The sequence below is a fragment of the Microchirus variegatus genome (genome assembly GCF_963457635.1).
Source record: "Microchirus variegatus genome assembly, chromosome: 16".
Lineage (NCBI taxonomy): Eukaryota > Metazoa > Chordata > Actinopteri > Pleuronectiformes > Soleidae > Microchirus > Microchirus variegatus.
This window is the reverse complement of record NC_139817.1, coordinates 12449168-12473263: the sequence shown is the minus strand read 5'-3', so window position 1 is coordinate 12473263 and position 24096 is coordinate 12449168. Positions and strand designations below refer to the sequence as shown.

General features: G+C 39.9%; 2 protein-coding genes across 2 annotated transcripts in view; one reads left to right on the top strand and one right to left on the bottom strand.

The window, feature by feature from the left end:
• Positions 1-455: 455 nt before the first annotated feature.
• Positions 456-4376, top strand: oaz1b (ornithine decarboxylase antizyme 1b). The gene is given in 6 exon segments (XM_083903071.1): positions 456-636; positions 2156-2207; positions 2209-2295; positions 2847-3019; positions 3149-3234; positions 3351-4376. Coding segments are annotated over 6 exon segments (654 nt in total). The 5' UTR covers positions 456-511; the 3' UTR covers positions 3482-4376.
• Positions 4377-7385: 3009 nt separating this feature from the next.
• The window catches only part of uhrf2 (ubiquitin like with PHD and ring finger domains 2), a gene marked incomplete at its 5' end in the record, with an annotated part of 29250 nt that continues 12539 nt past the window's right edge, over positions 7386-24096 (bottom strand). Inside the window, 13 exons of the mRNA XM_083903320.1 lie at positions 7386-8487; positions 9685-9783; positions 10079-10233; positions 10471-10705; positions 11920-12057; positions 12161-12323; positions 12829-12935; positions 13036-13140; positions 14420-14527; positions 16692-16815; positions 17932-18118; positions 19498-19607; positions 19770-19988. Of these exons, the coding sequence (XP_083759446.1) occupies positions 8341-8487; positions 9685-9783; positions 10079-10233; positions 10471-10705; positions 11920-12057; positions 12161-12323; positions 12829-12935; positions 13036-13140; positions 14420-14527; positions 16692-16815; positions 17932-18118; positions 19498-19607; positions 19770-19988 (1897 nt within the window). The 3' untranslated portion in view covers positions 7386-8340. The remainder of the gene's footprint in view (positions 8488-9684; positions 9784-10078; positions 10234-10470; positions 10706-11919; positions 12058-12160; positions 12324-12828; positions 12936-13035; positions 13141-14419; positions 14528-16691; positions 16816-17931; positions 18119-19497; positions 19608-19769; positions 19989-24096) is intronic.

The following is a 24096-nucleotide window of genomic DNA, read 5'->3' as shown; positions in this document are numbered from 1 at the left end:
ACCATAAAGTAGTCAAAATAGCATGCAAGGGATGCACAATTATATCTGTAAATAAGATTGTATTAATTCATGGACCCTTTTAAAGCTAAAAACCAATGCATGTCCCCGCTCTCACGAATTCCTTGATCAGATATTACTGTGAGTTTTAATGCTGTATAATGCCAACAATAATTGTATCTTGTTGCTGTACAGCAATATATTTTCTGTAACTTTTCTGGGCAGACCAAATGCAGACAACGTAGACATTGCACAGATAAAGAACGTAGAATATAACTGAATTCCAGAACACGAACCTGAACCCGCAACTGTATTTAATGGAGAAATGCACATGTCGTTATTTTTTATTCCACAAGCCTGGATTTTATTTTGAAATTGTTAGAGGAAATGTCGTTATGTTGTTGTCGGTAACTTGAATCCTCCTTTTTCTTCCATGACCAGCTATCAGACCAACTACTTCCCAGCCGAGCATAGCAGAGAGCAGTCAACCCGTCGTGTCTCTACCCGAGGCCGGATGGTAAAATCCAACCTCCAGCGGATCCTAAACAGTCATTGCTTTGCTCGTGAGAAAGAAGGAAAACAACAGTCTATTACCACAATGGCGGATTTAAGTAGCGGTATCTGTGACATGATTGGGAAGTAAGTAAAAGATGAAAAACATCTCTTAGCCGAACGCTAACAGTGGTGTGGGGGAGGGGTGGCTAAGCTAACGCAGCTAGCTATAGGCCACAGGAAAGCGGAAGTAAAACGCATTTAAAGGTACATATTTGACGTATATGCCAAACAATCGACACTTCAGCGTTCTATTAGGATAACATCGTGTGTTCATCGTTGTTGTAAAACTGTCAATTTGTAAGTTGTTTGTATGGCCCTAAAGGGAACGCGACAAGCGTCAAATCGGCTAACGTTAGCCACGGACGTCGTCGAAGTTGATACGTCAAGCCAAGGAACTGAAACTGATAAACAATTCACCATCACGTTGAAGGCGAATTAAAATCCACCGTGCAAAGATACTAAACTCGGGTTAAATGTCACCACTGTTTTTTTTTTGTTTTAAATGGGTTAGTTTGTTTCATGTTAAATTGTGTCTTGTGCGTGTTTTGGCTCCTCGACGTAACATCTTCCTAAGGCGATATCTTATCAAATATTTTCCCAATTCCTGTTAGGCTGTGCACCTCTTTAACGTTTAAAATGTATGCAACGTGTTTCAAATAAAATTTAACCGCAAAGACGCAAGGTGAGCATATGTTTCTGACTGTGTAGGTCCCGTGAGCTGACAGCTGAGTCAAGTCCATTGTTACGTAACGTAGCTTGTAGGTTACTGCGTCAGGCATCGCCACTGGTAATTGTAAGCAGGTGTAGTTTAAATGTTTTTAACGGTACATTCCTTTATGAAGATGGAAAAACAACTAAGTTATTGTACTTAAATATTTGCTGAAGATTGTAGAAACATAGATAAAGAGTTATAGTTGTACATTATTTATACACAAATACATTGGCAAGAAATATATTTATCGATGAATAAAGGATAGTAGTATCCTTGTTTGAATAACTATGCAGGTAATTGGATGTGTTTGTGCTGTTTGAAGCGAATATTTTGGGTTGGTTGTTGTCACCACAACCAGCCCTGCTTTAGTACAATTTTTTTGTAATTCTCTTAACCACTTTAACACTGTCCCATTGTTTTTAGGGACTAAACATTAACCCAAGTGGGGCTGGAACTGCTGATTTAACACGTGTTGTGTGATTAATCATTTCTATTGGTTTAAGTGCTTAGTCCTGAAAACGTGACTTTGCTTAGCTGTATTGGATTACCATGCCTTTTTTTGCCACTTAATGGTTGTTGTAGTTGTGCATAAAGAAAACACAAGTCCTGGTCCTGGGGAGCCACTGTCCTGAGTGTTTTAGGTGTTTCCTTGCTCTCACACACACCTGATTCAAATGGTCAGCTCGTCTGCAAACTCTGCTGAAGCCTGATCACAAGCTATTTATTTGAATCAGGTGTGTTGGAGCATGGTAACACTTCAAACATGCAGGACAGTAACCCTGGGCTAACTCATTAGCTGGAGAAAAAAAATAAGTTGCAGAGTAAACTGCTCGACTTGGAACTTGCTTGCTTGTTTCCTTCCTCATTGTTCTGACTGTCCCCTCTCTCCAGCTTGTCCCTGCACTGTAGTAGTACCCGCGGTCCAGGGCCTCTGTGGTGCTCCTGATGTCCCTCTCCCACCCCTGAAGATCCCAGGTGGGCGAGGGAATGGCACACGGGATCACACTCCTTCAGCTCGGCTGGTCTACTCGGTAAGTCTAGACACACACAGGCACTCTAACACGTTTGTTGCTGAATTTCTGGTTGGAGGAACGAGAATGCAGATGGGGGGGGAGGGGGATGGTGGGCAAGTTGCTGCTTTCAGAGGAAGACATTTCACTGCAACCACTTCCTGTCATGTGATCATGTTTTTGTTTTTACAGCATGGCAAGGTTCACCAGGATTTAACTAAAGTTGAATGCAGTCCAATGTTTGGACTAATATTTAATTCCTACCTTCTGCTTTGATATATATTTTTTTTAAAGTTTAAATTTGTTGCACTGTAACCTTCAAAAATACATCAATATTTATTAAAAATCCACATCCACTTTTCTAAAAATATTATTTTTCTTACTAAAATAATCCAGGTTTGCCTCTGAGAAAGCACAGCCCACTGAACTGTCAGCTGTTGTTTTTATAAATTATTTTGTAACGCTTAGTTGAAGAGAAATCCAACACCAGAGAGAAACATGACACATGTACTGTATGTATCATCATCCACCACCGCTGTTTTCAAATGTAATGTTTGCCTTCACTTTCCCAGGACCGAAAGTTGACTGTAACGGAGGAGCCAGCAGGGAATGGTCGCCCTGGGATACTCCACTTTCAGACTCACCCCACTGTTTCCAAGACGGTACAGTGGGACGCCGTCCTGAGCGGCAGCGCTCTGTATGTGGAGATACCGCACGACCCTCTTCCTGAAGGCAGCAAGGAGAGGTGAGGAAAAGTTAAACAAAAGAAAAGGGGATATAGTCAAAGGTTACAGGAGAATTACAAGGGAGAATAAAACACACCAGAATAAGAGGAAAATTAAGTTTTTAAGAGGTGATGTTCTTGTGTTTCCAGTTTCGCGGCTCTCCTGGAGTATGCTGAAGAACACCTGAAAGTCGCTAGTGTGTTTGTCTGCTTTTACAAAAACAGAGATGATCGAGGTATGTGCAGCAACACTTGTTTTTCCTCAGCACACCTTTTTAAATTCAGGGCCTCCACACAGCTGTCACAGTTCTTTTACTGACATGTATTTATCCTCCTCACATATTCCTTGCAGCCAAACTGGTGCGTACCTTCAGTTTTCTGGGCTTTGAGATTGTGAAACCGGGCCATGCCCTCGTCCCACCTCGACCCGACGTTTTCTTCATGGCCTACAGTTTTGACAGGGACTCCTCGGACGAGGAGTAGCCATCTGGACACCCCAACCTTACCTCCCGTGATACGTTTGCCCATCCCATTCCAGCTTATTCATATTCACCACCGTCTGTGTGACACTCTCGGCGGTATCTGTCTGAATCCAAGTATTCACCCCCCCCCCACTCCACATGATTTATTCAAGGGAATATGTGAGCTGTGCATCTCCCCCCTCCACCATTTATCTTTGTGTGTGTTTTAATATACTCTTTCCATTTAAGATAGATTGGTCTTGTCACCTGAACTGGAGGAAATGTTGGTGTTTTTTTGCACTTGCAATCTTATTGCAGTCGTCATAGCTGTAAGTTAAGTTGTCATTATTTCCATTCTTGTTTTATTTCCTTTGATGATGGATAAAGAAAGAGAAATCTTAATTTCTTGAATGTACAACTAAAGGTCATCAGGTTTAAACTCGGGTACAGCTTTTTTTTTCTTTTGTAACAATTGGCTAAGTCTTGACATTAAAATATTTGCCCCCCCCTCCCCCTTAAAAGTATTATTGTTTTTTAAACGTTACTTTTGAGCGACAGCCCCAATAATTGGTACTTCATAGCTGATTAGTGAATCAATTTAGTGTAGAAATGGAGTGGAAAAGACGAGTGCTGTTGCATGTGCTGACTTCAAGATCCTATGATGAGTGTATTGGTACAGAGTGAAAGGAAAGTGAATGATCCAAAGTGCTTTTGCTTCTTTCTGCCATGTTTATCTGACAATATTCTAGTGTTTTATTTTGGAGGTTGAAAAACGTTGCTGTGAATGGATTATTTTCTTCTTTCTTTTTTTCCTTCTTTCCTTTTTGGATTGGCATTCCTTTTCAACTTTTTGTTAGTTGTTCACCTGCATAGTGGTACCTGTTGTGCATCTGTGATAATAAAACAAACAAAAACAACAGTTGTGTATTCACTGATTGAAGCTCATTTAACCAAATATATGATTTTCATTTTCTATACGATTCTGGAGAACCTCATTGTAAATGATAATGTCAGTGCTATTCACCAAAAAATGAATTCTTCAATAATAATCAGGTCAGTTATAAAAGAGTAGGTGGGCAGACATCCAGAGCGTGTTTATACCTCCTCCCACCACCAGGAGGCTTCACAGAACAACAGTGTAACCTTTGAAAATAAAATTTCTTCAACCTATTGTGAGAGCTGCACAGTTCAGGCAAATAATAGGCAAATATAGGTGAACACGCAGTATATTGTTTTAAAGATAATTCATAGCTTTATTATTCTGATGCTGTTGCTTGTAGCTGTGAATTCCTACGTGTGCGGTGCCTTAAAAACAAGCAACATCTGCTTCCCTTTATAGTAGTAACACCCTTTGTTTACTGGTAGTCAATGGAACAAACTGCTTATTATGGCAATTAAGCGTGGAGCGTTTTAAACGGCAAAACACACAGCAGAGGCCCTAGTTTAAGCGATGTGCTATTTTTAAGGTGTTAAACATTTATGAGTCCAGTAACACGGGACCAGAGGGCTCAGTTGGTGACCTGGGTTTGATTCCACAAAAAGTGGTGCTTTGCTGCTCCTCTTTACCCCCCCCCCCCCTTTTACACTTCACTGTCCTATCCACTAAAGACAAAAAAAAAACAAGTCGAGTAACAGTGGCCTTTCAGTATTAAATGATAAGCACCTAGAACCAAATGGGACCGGTGTAATTTTCTGCTTTCACTGAGGAGACAAGTGCTCATTTCATGCTTCACATAATTCAAAATGATGTCCATAACAAACACTTTAAATAAAAAGAAAAAAAATAAGGACAAAATATCAACCACTAACAGTGGAGAATGTTAAGTGGAAACAAATAAATGTTAAAGGGCAGATGTTTTTTTGTTTTTTTACTCATTTCCAGAGATAAATGTGTCATGTGATCACCAGACAGTGTTTCTGAGATTCTGAGAAGTCTCATTCCCGAAAACAACAGGAGGAAGTTTGGTTTGAAAAAGTAAAATAAAATTGACAGATGTCAAAGTCACTTCCTTCAAAGAAAATAAAAGCCCCACACTGCTCTTCACTGTGTTCCTGTCAATTCTAATAAAAAAGATCTGCATTTATTTATTATTATCTTCTTCCTCATTATATATAAAAATAAAAATTACAGGCCACAGAAGGAGAGAAACGTTCTTTTTTTGGAATCCAAATATTTAATAGGTACATATCAAGTATTGTTATGACATGTATAAAATTTCAGATCACAATATGAAGCAATGGAACTCCTCAGGCTGCTGCAATGTGTCGAGTTTGCCACATAAAAGAAAACCAAATGATTAAAATAGAGGAGCAGCAACTAAACTGGTAGAAAAGAAAATGGGTGCACGGATACAGATAATAGTACGCTTTCTAAGAAAAGTAAAAATGTGACTTCTCAAAGTTGTTTTTTTTCCTTAGAAGAGTGCAATAAAAAAGAAAAAAAAAAAGAAAAGAAGAACACAGCACAGAAGCCAAGCGTCCACAAGACGTCTAACGAGTGTTAGTACTGTAAATTCACGGAGAGCAGAAGACAGCAGAGAGGAGGGGAGGAGGAGAGGAGCAAAGGTCACAGCAGAGGAAGGAAGGAAGGAAGGAAGGAAAGAAGGAAAGAAAGCTATTCGCTTCTTTTTTTTTTGTTAGCCAGTCAATGCAAGAAGAAAATAATCTTTGAACAAGATTATGCAACAGTGGAAGTAATGCACATCACATTTACCTTTAAAGATCTTACTAGCATTTTGAACTTGCATGTTGTTGATTTAAAAAAAAAACCAAAAAAAAAAACCTGAATGAATGAACAGAAACAAGGACCACACACCGTTGTTGTATCGGCTCTGCAGAAAAATAATATAAACCATGGCTTTGCCTTAAATGCTGTTACAGGTGAACGACGACAACAACACCCCCCAGAATTTTTAATTTTTTTAATCCTGACTGTGTCAGCCTCTGCCCAGACCACACATCAGCGCAGAGGCTCTGCTGCTGCTGCTGCTGCTGCTACGTGCTCTCCATGGGATGTTTTCTTATTTATTTTAGCTCCCACTAGACCTGCCAACCCTGGGCATTTTGTAAGTACCACACCAGCAATGGGAAAACCCTGCAAAATCTGTGTTCATGAACACATTTTCAACTCTGACAGAACAGAGCGCGAGAGGCTGTATAATGAATGCGTCACTACACAGGCAGTAGGAGCACATAATAATGTGAAATAGGGGAGGAGGAAGGGAAGGTGGGATAATGTGGAAAATGTTGACAGTGATGCCTCCTTGTTGAGGAGGTATTGTTTTTTTTTTTTAAGTGCATATCTTAAAAGTGAACAGAGGGCCCGTGGTGTTCACTGGCTGAATCCGATAGATAAGAACCTATTATAAAAGGAATGTAATAACTAGAAAAATGTGTCTCATTCGGGACAAAAATAGCTTCCATAGTCTCGATTTAATCTCTGTTAAAATAAAACTTGTAGCATAATAAGACTGCGTGTGAAATAACGTTGGATTTAACGTTCAGTTTTTCATTAATTTGTTCCAGGCTCCGACCAGCTGTCAATCACACTGGTGTCCACTCATATGTGCTGTACTTTATCGGTTTGTTGTGTTTTCCTCCACAAAATGGGTTTATAAAAAATTGAAATCATGTGCTCACGAAGAAGACCTGAAACTAGCTCTGACGCCATGAACCTCTCAGGAAAACGTTCTAAAATAAGTGGGAAGAGCTGTTATTTTACTTCCTGACTTGACTGTAGATCCCACATTTTTATTTGAATAAAGAATAAAGACGAAGAACCAGGTCATGCCACAGACCCAGCGCTCCAAATGTCTAACAGGAGGAACAATAGCAGTTGAATATCTATCCTTCACATCTTTTGCGTAAACTTCTGTTTGACTACGGTTGCCGAGCAACACCAGGGACGATGTGTAAAAAAAAAAAGAAAAAAGAAAAAAGGTGAATCCACACAAAAAAGGGGTGAAATGAGGGTTCATGGACAAATTTTTTCGAACAATGTTAGATGTTTCTGGGGAGATTCATTAAACGTGTGCTTGTCAATCTTTGTACATTCATAAGAAATCATTTTTTTCAAAGAAAGATTGGATTTCTTTTTCGCATGTTCAAAAAAATCAATGCCTTGTAAGTGCTCTCAAATTCTGAACCCTGATTAGCCTGATTTTGCTAATTTAAAAGTTAAACGGCAGTATCCCGAGCGACATGCAGAGCGAGCATGCTGCTTAACATACAAGTGCTCCAAGGTGACAAAAAAGAACAGTGTGCTGGATTTTTACATGATATTTACTGTAAATACATGTTTATGTTTATTGTAACTCTGAGTGCTACATCACTGGGTTAATGTAGCACCTTAAAACGCGTATAAATGGTACACAAAATGCTAAAAGGTTGGCAGGAATAAAATGGCCGCTTTCATGGTATTGCTCAAGGAGAAATATGCACTCTAAAAACGTGCATATATATATTATATATATATGGAACCAGTGGACTGAGCAGTGGAAGGGAAAACTACAAAATGAGCGAGTGAGTGTGCATGAGTTGGGGATTGTTTTGTGCGTTTTTTGTGGCAGGAGTAAGGAGGATACAAATGTCCTTGGTTGAATTTCAGGCTGGTGATGTTAATGGAAAAAAAACAGTCCACGTTCAACAGATAAGGTCAGTCCCTACTGAGGTTGTTTGTGTATGAATGATTGTATACATTTATGGTTTGTATATGCGATATACGTTTGCCCGTGGGTAAGTACAGTAAGTGTGCGCGATGCGGTTTTTTTTAAAAGTGGAGCCACTAGGTACCTGGCCGGGTAGACGCCACGGTGCACTGAACGGATGCTTGTGTGCGTTAATGTACGTGTATATTCTACTGGTACGTGGGGGATTTGGATCTCATCGGCCCTTGCTGTAGCCCGGAAAGAACTGGTCGAGCAGCACCTGAAGCACCTTGTTTTGGGCCATCGTGTAGTCTTTGCCCAGGTCGTGACGGCAGGCGGGGCAGGTGTACACCTGAGCACGGAACGACCGCTGGAGACACGTCTGAGGAGACGACAGGAGAGACATTTCCACACACAACACAACAGCAGGGATTGAAATCAGTTTTATACACTACCGTTCAAAAGTTTGGGGTCACCTTTACAATTTTTGTAGTGTTTTCCATTAAAAGTCGCAATTTTATTCATCAAAAGAGTTGTAAAATGAATAGACAATATAGTCAAGACATTGACAAGATTAGAAATAATGATTTTTATTCAAAACAATAATTTTGCCAGCAAGAAGAAGAACCAGCAAAACTGTTTTCAGCTGTGCTAACATAATTGCACAAGGGTTCTCAAGGGTTTTCTAATCATCCAATAGCCTTCTAACGCGATTAGCAACACTGGAAATGGGCCTCTATACACCTATGTACATATTCCATCAAAAACACGTTTGCAGCAATGTATAGAGTGTATTTCTGATTCATTTAATGTTATATTCATTGAAAAAAAACACTTTTCCTTCAAAACTAAGGACATTTCTATGTGACCCCAAACTTTTCAACAGTAGTGTACATGATAAGATTGTCCATGCAGGTAAACGCACATGTGGTTATAACTATCAGTGTTATTTCTCACTCAGTGAGACTTGTTTTCTTTTTTAACGATTTAAAAAAAATGGATTTCTTTACTCCAGACAGTAAAAGCTAAATACAAATGCACCGCTTTGTCCCTAAAATAATCTGCCTTTCTTTCACATCTGGAGTCAAATAACACAATAACATAATAAAGTGAGGTGATTGCATATTTCAGGTGGGTTTCAAACCAAGGACGACTACTTTGGACACAATCAAATGAATAAAAAATGCATATGAAAATATGCCTGGGCTTCTCTGAGAAGTCGAGAACGAATGAAGCTTAACATTCAACCACTATAACAAATGTTTCTGTTCAGAAATGCGAGTAAAAAAAAATATAATCAAGAAATAATAATAGTAATAATAAATCAATTTTTTTGTAAAAAGGTAAATTTGAAAATTTGTGGGCAGCCGCGGCTTTGGGTGGTGGTTTAACACATCAGTTAAGTAATGTATGTATGAAAGCATCAGTGTAAATCTGACTGTTGCTGGGACAAAAGACCCACAGGACACTGAGGCACCACTCCATAAAGGGATAGACTTCAAGGAGCAGAATTGTTTTGAAAAAAATTTGGTTCCCTTTCCCCCGTCTAGACAATGCAGTGGAGAGTGTGTGTACGCACCTTGCAGACGTTGTGTATGCAGACAGTGGTGATGGGCTGAAAGGCCAGCTCCTGGCAGCACACGCACATGAAGATCTGCTCCATCTTGCGCAGGAAATTCTGTGTATATATGAGAAGAAACACAAAGCGCACAACGTGTGTTAATGTTATGTAAAAAAATAATCGAAACAGTCGAATCCTTCCAGAAAAGCTTCTTCAATATGAATAATTTCTGGTTTCTTTGCTCAAGAAAACATTAGGACTGAATAATAAACATTTTAGGATTGCAGACAAAACAAGACATTTGATTACATTATCATTTCAGGGTTTGAGAAAGACATTTTTGGTCCAAACGATCACTTAATTAATCGACCAAAATGATCAACAGATTAATCGACAGCCCTATAGTTCATACCGGTCCCTCTTTAAGGTGTTCCATGGCTTCATCCCAGAGTTTCTTGTTGGCCGTGTCCTCTCTGATCAACTGCTGCTGCTGCTCCGAGAGCTTGAAGGTCTCCTCCACCTTCACCCGCTTAGACGGAGGCTCTGCTGCTGCCGCCGGTGACGACTCTGGGAAACACAAACACAAATATGACTCGAGCGACCTTGGAGAATTCAAAGCGGTCGTGGAAAAACAGGAAAATGAGTTTTACACTGGGTAAAAAAAAAAGAAAAAAGAAAAAAAAGATAGCTCTTGGCACACAGATATAATATATTTATAAGCTCTCTCATAAGAGGTTTCACTCTCACCTGTCCTCTTCTCACAACCACAAGCTCTGACCTGCTTTGAGCCTCAAAAGCACCCACCACTTTCTCTGCTCGTCTTCTGCTCCCCGTTACTCTGCGGCTCGCCCTCCTCCATCATACTGGCCTCTGGCAGCATGTCCTCCTCGTCCTCCACCATCTCCTCCTCTTTGATCTTACGCTGTCTCCGCGGCCGTCCCCTCGCGGTGTAGTGCTTACCCCGGCCGCCGCGACCGGGCCTGGCGCAGGCCTCCTTCTTTGTTTTGTTAGCCATCGCCGCCAAGTAGCCCGGCGGGTACTAAGCATGCAGAGGAAAGGAAGTGAGAAGTGGGCTGTAGATGTACACATGCAATAGGGTGACGGATAACAGGAAATGGCACAGGCTTTTTGAAGTGTCTGTCTGTCAGAAGAAATGAAAGTCGTGCTATATATACTACCGTTCAAAAGTTTGGGGTCACCTATACAATTTTTTGGTGTTTTCCATTAAAAGTCACACTTTTATTCATCAAAATAGTTGCAAACTGAATCGAAAATATCGTCAAGACTTTGACAAGATTAGAAATAATGATTTTTATTCAAAATAATAATTTTGCCCTTTCGTCAAAGAACCAGCAAAACAGTTTTCAGCTGTGCTAACATAATTGCACGAGGCTTTTCAAGGGTTTTCTAATCATCCAATAGCCTTCTAACGCGATTAGCAAACACAATGTTCCATTAGAACACTGGAGAGATGGTTGCTGGAAACGTTTACCACATTAACAATGTATTTCTGATTCATTTAATGTTTTTTTCATTGGAAAAAAAGTGATTTTCCTTCAAAAATAAGGACATTTCTAAGTGACCCCAAACTTTTGAATGATAGTGTATATATCTCTACATATACAATCAATGGCCACTTTGTTAGGTACACCAGTCACACGGCAGCAAGTTCAAACGAGGCATCAGAATAAAGAACAAAGGTCATTTAAGTGACTGAATGCTTTCCAGTAACTGCCCATCGGCCATCTCTCAGGTTTAAAGAGAATGGTCTGGGGAAAAAAAGAGGAAAATAACCGATGAGCAGCATTTCTCTGGGGGAGGAAAATGCCATGTCAGACCTTGAAGCAGATGGGCTACAGCAGGGAAAAGTAAACACCGGGTGCCACTCCTGTCAAGAGACCGACCAAGGCTACAATTTAACAAGCTCACTGGCACAGATTGAAAAAAATAAATAAAAAATGTTGCCTGGTTTGATGAGTCTCGATTTTTTTGCAGCGACATTAAGGTGGAAGGGTTGAATTTTATGGCATAAAACAACATGAAAGCATGGATCTCCGAGGAACATTTGCAGCACCTTGTTGAATCTGTCTCAAAGAATGAAGGTAGTTCTGAAGGCAAAAGGAACCTGGTACCAGCAAGGTGTACCCAATAAAGTGGCTAATGTATGTATATATGTAGAATCTAAATAGAAGCTTATAATATTGAGACATAAATAGGGACGTTTGCACATGTTGAAATACAATGCAATCTAACCTGAACAGTAAGGCCCAGTTTCTGGATCCTCTCTTGTCCCTCAGGTGTCCACGGTGCTGGTTCCACGTCATCTCGTCTCAGCAGGTATCGCCACACCAAGTATCCGCACTTTCCAATCTCTGGCCAGTACTTAACCACCTGAAATTCACATGGAACCAAACAATCAAAATCATTTGTCATGTTATTCTTAAATTAAGCAGGTCTAAAAAAAAAAAAAAAAAAAAAAAAGAGAAGTCTTTACCTTGTATATACCGTCATAGCGGTTTCCCTCCTCAGGCGCGTATTTGCTAATGCGTCGACCTTTGGAGCTGCGCACGACTCTCACCGGCTTCCCTGCTCGCCAGTTCCTGGACTCTGCCCCGTCTTTGTCATTCAGAGGTGCATCGCAGTTTAAGGCCAAAGCCCTGCAGGGGGTCAGGAACCCAGAGACGGAATTTGTGTTTAATAAATCCGTCTAAGGATTAGAGATGTTAATGAATAAAGTTTATTAATAGATACTATGTAGTTAATCCGTTAAGCTACTAGCTAATACTATCACATTTTTGGGGGGGTTTGGGGGGGTTGTTTGTCCGAACTGAGATCAAGAGGTCAAGAGGAAATCAGTCTTTTAAAAGATAAATGCTTGTTGGAAGAGGAAGAATGACACTCAGGGGATGAAATGTATGTTGTGGGAACATAGACCATATATAAAAATGGACATAGGCTCACAGATGCAAAAATAAACTTCCGTTTTGAAGCCTCAAGAGTGCTATGACAGATCACACAACCAGAAAATCACAGTAAAGTACAATCAGGATTGTACCACCTGTATGTGCACCACTTTATCATCTACTTTCCTCAAAGGGCCAGCATAATTTACAAAACGAATATAATGTGCGTCATAGAGACGATTAAATCCAGAGTCAGAACCTGTTCATGTGTGTCAGGGTCTGGTCAAACGAGTGCTCTCCAATCCGCTTATTTCCCGAGAGATCGCGACCCCCACTGCCCGTGTAGGTGAACTCATCTCCCCGGTCCTTTACAACAGAGCACAGGCACAGTTAATGTCAATGTTATTATACCGAAAAGGAAAGACTCTGCTACTTTCGTGTGCACACAAAGAGAGACGACACACACCACTTCATCCTCAAAGCCTCCGGCCAACACCAGAGAGTAGGAGCCGTCGTTACTGCGCCCATGGATTCCACCGACGTGTGGCCTGTGAACACCTGCTTCGCTCACCTGAAGGGGTAAAAGTCCACAATGATAATATCAACAGTACAGAACGGGAAATGTAAGCCCTATTCGGACGGGATTAGTGTTACATGAGGAAGTGTGGTTAAGTATTTATTACCTCAGTTTTAAGTGATTTTACGTGTCATGACAGTAAAGATTACAGCGACTTAGATTAGCAGTAAATATGTGCGTAAATATTCCGCCATCTCCTGTTTAAGAGTACTTTTCTGGGGATTTTCTTTCTTCACTTGTGTTATCAAGAAGCAGCGTAGCAACAGCACACGACGACAGGAGGGAAGTCAATGTGAAGTTGTTTTCACGGAGCCGGAGCCGGGTCGGGATCACCGGGTTCGCTACCTCCCCCCGGCCCTTGTTGGTGCCCCGGGTTACTTGGTAGGACGACAAAACACGTGCAACTGCAGGAACGCCTTGAGCCGGTCATAGCGGCGGCTTCGTGTGACTGGGGATCAGTCGCTCCTGGGACAGAAGGAGCAATATTCCTCTCCTGGTTGTGGTAGTTTTTACTGAGATTTCTTATCCCATGCAAATTGACTATAATATTACAAATGTCCTGTGGTAAAATGACATTATTCCTCCCCCCCATGTAAAACTAATCCCGTCAAACAAGCGTTCAAAAATTTGGGGTCACTTCCTGAACTTCCCTATATTTGAAGGAAAAGCACTCTTTTTCAATGAATATAACATTGAATGAATCAGAAATACACTCTATATATTGTTAATGTGGTAAACGACTATTCTAGCTGCAAACGTCTGGTTTTTAATGGAATATGTACATAGGTGTATAGAGGCCCATTTCCAGCAACCATCTCTCCAGTGTTCTAATGGTACATTGTGTTTGCTAATCACGTTAGAAGGCTATTGGATGATTAGAAAACCCCTGAAAACCCTTGTGCAATTATGTTAGCACAACTGAAAACAGTTTTGCTGGTTCTTTGACGAAAGGGCAAAATTATTATTTTGAATAAAAATCATTATTTATAATCTTGTCAATGTGTTGACTATATATTCTATTCATTTTGCAACTCTTTTGATGAATAAAGTGTGAGTTTTAATGGAAAACAAACACAAATTATATAGGTGACCGCGAACTTTTGAACGGTAGTATATACACATACATACATACACATATATATACATACATATACACATACATACATATATATATGTATATGCATGTATATGTACACATACATATATGTATATATATATAGGTTAGCATATATATATATATATATTATATATATGCACAGTTGAGAGTGCTAACCTGTACTCTGAACTTCCAGGTGGTTCCAACAGGAACACCAGGTATGGGTCCATAGTGGTTTGAAGGAACAATTGTGCATTCTTTAGTGCGACCCACACAAGCCATACCCTGTGAGAAAGACAAAGACAAATATATATATTAAAGATTACATTTATCATAGACTGGTCCATATGCATGCTTAAGTATTCACATGGTGGTTCATGTAGCGCTGAAGAGCAGAGTGTGGATGATTGTGTGTCAGTTTTGCAAAATCCTGAAGATTAAAATTCAAGCGTTTACTTTCAGAAATGGTGAGCGTTTCATTTCGAGGTTGCCAAAGGCAACAAAAGGGAGAGTCAGAAAAACGTTTTACAGCGAGAGAAAAGAATTCTACTCTGGCCATTATTAAATTGCAATAATGCGAAAGTCAAAAATGACTGCTGTGTGTGACTCACTCAGCACTTAAATGGTGCCCAAGCACACAAGCTGGGCTGTTTTCAATTAATCCGCGGAGAAAGAAAGCATTCTGGTAAAGAAAGGGGTTATTTTCCGTCGGCAGTTCCAGGAAAGTGGCTAAGACAACTTGGAAGTCATGCTTAATGGCATTGTTCACGTTGCACGGCGGAGCAGAGCGGCGGGGGATGCAACCAAGGGAAAGATGCAACTCCGAGTGTTGCGACGGGAAAACTCTCGGGAGGTTTTTCAGCAGAATATCTGGAATAAACTAAAATGAAAACACGTCAATGATTTTCCCTCTAATGCTATGAAAAAGCCGAAGACGTCATGTTCCATATTGTTTATTAGTCATTTGATGATGACACATTTTTCTCTGGCTTTCGACCCAGTATGAGACGTTGATAGTTTGTAGTTTTTATATTCGTACAGCACTTTGTTTCAGCTGCTGCTGTTTTTTTTAAAGTGCTTTATAAATACATTTGGATTGGATCGGGTGATTAAACGGCAATATGTTTGTCAATAATATATCAATGTGCAGGCATTTTTGCAATCGAGTCCTATAACTCAAGCCAACGCCGTTAATCAGTTCCTCGAGACCCCGAATCTTAATTATCGCTGAGTGGATGAGAAGCGCGATGTGATTATCAGAGCCGAGGGAAGGAAGGAGCTGTGGTACATTTGAGAAATATCTATTGACACAGAACAGACGACGACGTACGCTTGATATTCAACACATAAACGCATTAAAAAATAGTCTGTAGGAAGTAAATTGATAAGAATAATGTGCCGCTCAGTCAAATGCCTTGTTTCTATCTCAAGCAGATTTGAAAATGCTATTTTCCACAATAAATGATTTAGCGTTTAAAAGGTCCGATGTTTAGAAGGGTTTATTGGCAGAAATTCAATATAATAATACCCTTAAGGGAGTTTGTACAAGGGTATATTAACTTTATAGATGCTACAATGTCGACACAACATCCTTTCTAGAGCTGCAACTAACGTTTATTTTCGTTAAATGAATCGTTTGGTCCATGAAATGTCAGAAAATGTTAAAAAAAAAACGTTGATCAGTGTTTGTCAAACCTGGAAATGATGATGTTCTCTAATGTCTTGTTTTGTCCACAAACCAAAATGATTCGGTTTTAATGATTTCTTTGTTATGTGGAGCAAAGAAACAATGAAAATATTCACATTTAAGAAGCTGAAACAATCAGAAATATTGTTTTAATCATGAAAAAAGCTTTAAACCAATGAATCGATTATCAAAATTGTTGAAGATTCATTTAGTGATCGATTATGATCGATTAATTTCAGCTCAAATCCTTTCTGGTATGTGAAGGCCACTGTAGACTATTAGATGTCACTGAACCTTACGCAGTGGACTAATAATATATATACATATATATATATATGTATTTATATACACATCAGTCAATATATATCAATTCAGTAAATCTGTAGTTGTGATGTAGGTTGTTGTTTTTAATGAATTCCTTCCTAGAACTAGAGTTCTGGTGTAAAGTTGATGAGGGGAAATGGAAAATACTTCTGGCACTGATCGGGGGCTTTTGGGTATTTTTTTTTTCTTCGTGCAAACCGGTATCAGAGATTGAAGCACTTTTGTGTTATTTTGACATTTTACTATGGGCAGAGGTAAAAACAAGCTGGAAAAAAAAGTTCACGTTGAGAAACATTTTCACACAAAATGTATTCACGTGGCCTTGAACCCTTCCAGGCACAGTGAAAATGAGTCACAGGCTTTCTCTCAGGTTTTTTTTTTACTCTTTTACTCTCGGTTTCACAGAGCAGCTGTCATCGTCCGCCCTGGAGTTCTCACCTTTCCCCAGTCCCTCTGACTCTCAGTCGTTGCCGAAGGCATCTTGGCTTTCTTCTTGCTGGCTTTGAGCTTCTCTCCAGCTTTCACAACCTCACTGGTGTCATTTTTACAGGTGGGACAGTACCTGGCGGAGTGACAGGAAATCATTTTTTTCACTTTGGTGAAAGTGTAGTGTTGTTCAGGTGCTAATTTCTGTTTCTCAAATTGTTGGATGCTCATATTCTGACAATTTATTCAAAAATGATCAGCTTTTGTCATCAAATCTTTTTAGTTCCTCAATCTGAGGAAGTATCGGTCTTTTTAAGTATTTGCTAGTTGCTTATTTGTTGAAGTTTGAATGTCGTGTTTCTTTACTTAAGTGAAAGATTTTAAAAAAAGCGTAGCTGCAATTTTAAGAATCTACAACAAGATACACTACTATTCAAAAGTTCGGGGTCACAGAGAAATGTAATTATTTTTGAAGGAAAAGCACTTTTTTTCAATGAATATAACATTAAATGAATCAGCAATACACTCCATACATTGTTAATGTGGAAAACAACTATTCTAGCTGCAAACGTCTGGTTTTTAATGGAATATGTACATAGGTGTATAGAGGCCCATTTCCAGCAACCATCTCTCCAGTGTTGCTAATCGCGTTAGAAGGCTATTGGATGATTAGAAAACCCTTGTGCAATTATGTTAGCACAGCTGAAAACAGTTTATTTGAAGGGCAAAATTATTATTTTGAAAAAAAAAATCATTCTTTCTAATCTTGTCAATGTCTTCTATTCATTTTGCAACTCTTTGGATGAATAAAAGTGTGACTTTTAATGGAAAACACAAACAATTGTATAGGTGACCCCAAACTTTTGAACGGCAGTATAACTTGTATTTTTTTGTCGAAAAGCTAAATCACACATCAATTACTATTCAAACAATAATAGTCTGCACTTTTTCAATTATTCATGTCTCTAACGGTATTGTGAGTTTTTGGTGTTTCAGCCATGTAAAGCAACACGTGATCGTTTCCCGATCCTTCTATCAGCTGCAGGAAGAGCCAATAAAAACATTTACACCCTAATCTCTTTTTGGCAGGGGCGCATTCAAAGCTGCCGTATTAGATAAACTCACATCTGTGACTGTACCGTGTCATTATTTTATATTGACTTTAACCTCAATCACTCCTTCAGATCACACCAAACAGCAGGAATAAACCTTCCTGTGGCTAATCGCTCGGGTTCACGCTCTCTCCCCTCACCAGTCCTCGTCGTCTGGGATGGTGGCCAGCGGTGGGTTGAGGCAGTAGATGTGAAATGCCATGTTGCACTCGTCACACAGCAGCTGCATGTGAGCGTCCTGCTTCCCTCCGCACACGCAGCAGGAGCAGAAGCGACACTCGGTGTCGGGATCTGCCTTGCAGTGTTTGCACTCTGGCCCGCTCTTCCCTGCAGCCGAGAACAATCGGGGAATATTTATGCACACACACGCACACACACATATTCTCCACATTCTCTTTTTAAAAAAACAATGTGGACACAAATCATTTCACTATGACGCCGTTGAAACTTGGTATTAACCATCCCGAGTCTTCAAGTTTCCCTGGCATAAGTCAATCAGAAAGTAATACTATATGAACGGCCAACAGGGGGCCACATTTGGAAGTCTATGGGAAAATGAGTACACTTTTTCCTGAGGAGTTCATTGCCATGAGTTTCAGCTCTTCTTCAATCAAAAATGATGTCAATTTTGCCAATAATGTTCCTATTTAGTGGAAGATGGATAAATAAAACATGGCACTTATTATTGGATAACACTATGATTGACAGCTGGTACCAGCCAATAAGCACTTTGTTGCACAATCAATTGCCACTTGCTGTTAACGCAATCTGTCACCAGGATGAATTAGTGCCTGCCTCTTCAGCTGCAATGTAACAGGAGACTGAAAGCATTCTTAAAGTAATCTAGAGCGTGTAACGATTATTTTTCGTAATTGATTAATCTATTGATTATTTTCTCGATTAATCGTTTGGTCCATAAAATGTCAGAAAATGTTAAAAAATGTTAAAAAATGTTGATCAGGGGGCAGTGTTTAGCTCAGATGGTAGAGTACTCGACCTAGCGCATGTGTTGTGGCTATAGTCTTTGCTGCAGGCGACCCTGGTTCGAATCCTGCATCAAGCGGTCTTTCCTGCATGTCACTCCCCACCTCTCTGTCTCCTGTTTCCTGTCTCTCTCCACTATACTATCCATTAAAGGCAAAAAGGCCCGAAAAAATATATTTAAAAAAGAAAAATGTTCATCAGTGTTTGTCAAACCTGGAAATGACGATGTTCTTGAATGTTTTGTTTTGTCCAAAAACCAAATAGATTCAGTTTTAATGATTTCTTTGTTATGTGGATCAAAGAAACAGAGTAAATTTTCACATTTAAGAAGCTAAAAGAACCAGAAATCTTGTTTTAATCATGAAAAAAGCTTCAAACCGATTAATCGATTATCAAAATAGTTGACGATTAATTTGGTAATCAATTAATAGATTATCGTTTCAGCTCTAAAGTAATCCTGTGCCGTTTATGTACACTAATCACAATTTTCTTTTCCTAATGGTTCAAATTGGATTTCATGTTACAGCAGCGTGTGTAGTGCTACACAGAAAAGTTCACATAAGATCTGTGCAGTTAGATTTGTTAAACCCATCATTTGAATAACTCAGGTGTGAACAGCTGTACTTGCTCACATGTGATCAGAAGACGACAGGATGTCAATACCAGGTCTAAGCGAGGTCTATGAGTGCGTGAGTGGTTGTGTGTTGTGTGCATACGCATACGTTTAAATTGTCCGTCTGCGGCTGAGAGCGCACAAGCTCCCGGTTTCTCGACCTGGTAGACTTCATCCAGAAAGTGAACTTTACAATCACCAATAACATCTCCAGGACCCCTGGACAGAGGACGAGAGTCACAGAGAGGGAAAGGAAGAGAGAAAGAGAGAGCGATGAAAGCACGAGAATAGAAAACTAATGAGGAGGATGTGTTATCGAGAGTGTTACAGACAGATGTGTTGCCCCAAAGCCACCCTCCCAACGAGGAGGAAGATCCTCACCCGAGGAGGATCTTGACTCGGAGCTCCTTGCTGGTGCGAGAGGGTTGGTTGATGGTTTGGACCTCGGCGTCGAACCAGAAGCCCCTCTCCTCGGGCGTCTCCATGTTGTAGTTGACCATGACGCGCAGGCCCACCTCCAGCTGGTCCCACCGCAGCAGCGTCCTGGCGCGAGGCCGCACGTCCGCCAACCTCATCTCCACCACGCCGTTCTCGGGATAGCTGAGCGGGAAAAAAAAGGAACAGGGGGTTTTAGATGTGTGAAATATTCATGAGTGTTGTCAGCACCCTGATTTTCACGCTGCCTTTTTCATGAACTGTGAACAGATTCGGGAAGACTAACTGCTACCGATGGCTGTAGCGTTACTCGGCTCGAGAAATGGAGAGAAAAAAACCGCAGCGTTCGCAAAATAAATTTGTCAACCAACCCACACGTTTGGAAGTAAAAAAAAAGCAGCAGCAGCAGCAGCAGCTCAGAACAACCTAAAGCAGGTAGATGTAATCGAAGCTTCTGAACAGCTCAGTAGAGATAAATCCACATACGGCATATTGAAAAACACCCACACAGGAGAAGAACTCTGTAATAGCAGTGGGGCTGCACAGACAACGCAATTTGTGCAGAGGTCAAGTAAAGCCTCGGCTCAACATTGACTGAAATATAGATGGAAAGAATATCAGAATATTTGGAAATAAAGTCTAATGCAAGATTGAGAAAATGTTTCTGCCCTCATTATAGGACAATGGCTATGATTTCTGTAACATATTAATGGGAATAGCACCTTACCATCTCATGTAAACATCATATTCTAATAAAGTCAAATTGGGAATACGGTTAACAGTTATTAGTGTCTAAGTCAATGTAGCCAAGGATATACACTAGTGTTCAAAAGTTTGGGGTCACTTAGAAATGTCCTTATTTTTGAAGGAAAAGCTATTTTTTTCAATGAATATAACATTACATGAATCACAAATACACTCTACACATTGTTAATGTGGTAAACGGCTATTCTAGCTGCAAACGTCTGGTTTTTAATGGCATATGTACATAGGTGTATAGAGGCCCATTTCCAGTGTTCTAATGGTACATTGTGTTTGCTAATCACATTAGAAGGCTATTGGATGATTAGAAAACCCTTGAAAACCCTTGTGCAATGATGTTAGCACAACTGAAAACAGTTTTGCTGGTTCTTTGACGAAAGGGCAAAATTATTATTTTGAATAAAAATCATTATTTCTAATCTTGTCAATGTCTTGACTATATTTTCTATTCATTTTGCAACTCTTTTGATGAATAAAAGTGTGACTTTTAATGGGTCACAGGGAGCTGGTGCCAATTCCAGCTGACATAGGGTGAATAGCAGGGTATGGACTGTGGGAAGAAACCGGGAGAAAACCCCACAACCACACAGAAGCAACAACAGTGTTAGCCACTCCTGTGGCCCCTGATCTGCCCTCTTCTGACAAATAAAATATAATCTCGTAGATGCGTTTGTTTTAGCGCTGACCTTTTCACAGACAAACCAGACGATATCTCCACTTAAACAAAGCGAGTCGAAGCCAAAAATACTTTTATGAGACTGAACCACTTTTTACACATTTGGTTCTTTGGGGAATATTTCACGGCGATGGTGAAAAGATTTTTCTTTTCTACAGCACAGTCTGACACAAAAACCAAAATGATTAAATGGTTTTGCTTATTTGTTTTTACCCAGAAAACCAAATCATATACGGTCGATTTTTCAGACTCTTCTCTCCAACCGAGACATTTGCACATCTGCTATGGCCTCCGTCCAGATGAAAATATAATACAGCGACCTTACTGCCACTGGCAAAGCATTATCCTCAATCTATAATACGTTGTGGATCGGTTTTTTCTCTCCTCAATTTATCATTTGTGTATTTAAATATGTCAATCCACGGGAGTCAAATACAAATACTTTGCCTAAATCACATGTCTTTGTAGCATTTGATGTCACCTGGGGGTTGCCAGGCAACTAACTGGAGACTCAAGGAAGTTAATTCTGCCCAGATACGAAACAGTGCCAGCACATGACCTCCATAAAAAGACAAAGAGTCTTCTTCACACTCATTTGACACTATTCACCGTCATGCCGAGACAAACTACAAATGAACACTGCCGTTCAAAAGTTTGGGGTCACTTAGAAATGTCCTTGTTTTTGAAGGAAAAACACTTTTTTTTAACTTTTTAAATGAATCAGAAACACACTCTATACATTGTTAATGTGGTAAACGACTTTTCTAGCTGCAAACATCTAGTTTTTAATGGAATATGTACATAGGTGTATAGAGGCCCATTTCCAGCAACCATCTCTCCAGTGTTCTAATGGTACAATGTGTTTACTAATCGCGTTAGAAGGCTATTGGATGATTAGAAAACCCTTGTGCAATTATGTTAGCACAGCTGAAAACTGTTTATTTGAAAGGTAAAATTATTATTTGGAATAAAAATCATTATTTCTAATCTTGTCAAAGTCTTGACTAAATTTTCTATTCATTTTGCAACTCTTTTGATGTACAAAAATGTGAGTTTTAATGGAAAACACAACAAAATTGTATAGGTGACCCCAAACTTTTGAACAGTAGTGTATACACCCAAAATAATAAAGCCTTTGGCATTTTCTGTTGGTGAGTGGGTTGAATGATCACCTTGAAAACAAGTAGCGCATTATATACGACGACTTAAATAGTTCCCCCTCTCTGAGAATAACACCTGAAGATGTGTTAAATGTCGACTTGTGAGGTGATTCGCACAGTTTCCCCCCGTCTGCCAATCACAGGTAAGCTTCAGGCTCTTCAGACTACAACTGACAGCTTGCCCGTCTGTCAACTGCGAGAATTATGCTTAATATGGAGGAACAATGAGTTACTACACGCGTTTAACTGCACAACAGCCTCACACTCGCTCTTCTTTGCACAGCGGGAACAGTTTTCTCTAAACATGACCCAAAACATTTGTTCCTACTCAGAATATGCACATATGTTTAGCCTCATTGCTGACAGGAGCAAAGTGCATTTTTTAAAGCTATTATAAAGTGGCTGGACTCTGGAGAGCGAGAGGCTACTGAAGCAGACTGTAAGAGACGTTACAGTCAAGGAGAAGAAGAGGCCCGGGCACAGTGCAGGGATTTCCTTTTTTTAGGCCCAAGGGATTACTGCAGTTTTGGGTAGAGCAGGGACAGGGATGTTGGATTGGGAGGGGGGGGGTTAATACACGCAACAAACACACACAGAAACAATCACAGTGGAGGAATATCAATATCAACTGTCTAGTGTGCACTGATATCACACACACACCACCCAAAAAAACAACAACCATGAACCTAAAACTCAAGAGACTGCACATTTAAATTCCACTTGCATTATTATCGGTGCTGTAAATCCACATGGAGTTAACCTGAATATACTGCAGGCCTGCGCTGCTGTCACACCATCGAGACCCAAAACTTTCACGTCGCCAAGTAACTTTTCACGGAGTTGCAGAGCGAGGGAGAACATACTTTAGTGCACAAATGAAAAGAGGAAATCATATCAGCACGTCTCGTCAGTTAAAATGAAAATTGAAAAAAAGAAAATTATATATGCACATATATAGAATCTGCTGTGAAATTGACTTAACAGCAGAGGGGCTCTTGAGAGTCTCCTCTGTTATAAAGCCATCATTAGTGCTTTGTGTCTGCTGCTGTGGTCCCTGTGAAGACGGAGAACGAGAACTGAGAAAATGAGAAATCCTTAATTTACTGATAAGCGGCTGAGTAAGAAATACTCCAAAACCAAAAAAAAAAGTAGCCTGAATATAATTGCTTCTCAGCAGCAAAGGAAAGTGACTGCGGTCTTTCTTCTCCTCCTTTTGTGCTTAATTGAAGCAACAAAAAGAAGCTTTAAGTTCACGTTCCTTGTTTTTGCAATCATCTTATAATTTGAATCTTAAAATGAGTTGATAGTTCAGTAACGTGACAAATTTGCTGCTTTTTATTCCGTTGCTCCGATCTCAAACTCTCTGCTCCTCCACAATCCACATATTTATTTTAACAAAAACTGAACGATTTCTCAAATTTGGTTATTTAAGCCGTTATATGTGAATATTTTAGTTCAGCGATGGTTCATTCTCTCTCTGCACATCACAGCCAGAGCAGCAGTGCTCAGATAACGGCAGGTCAACAGCCACGCAGCTTCAAATTCTCGCTCATTAGAAGACACAATTTAGGTTTCTTTTGAGCAAAGCCATCACGAAGCACACATTTTTCACATTAGATTAAATAGCTACAGCGCAAGGACAATTTTTTTCTCTTCACAATCAGAGAGACACTTG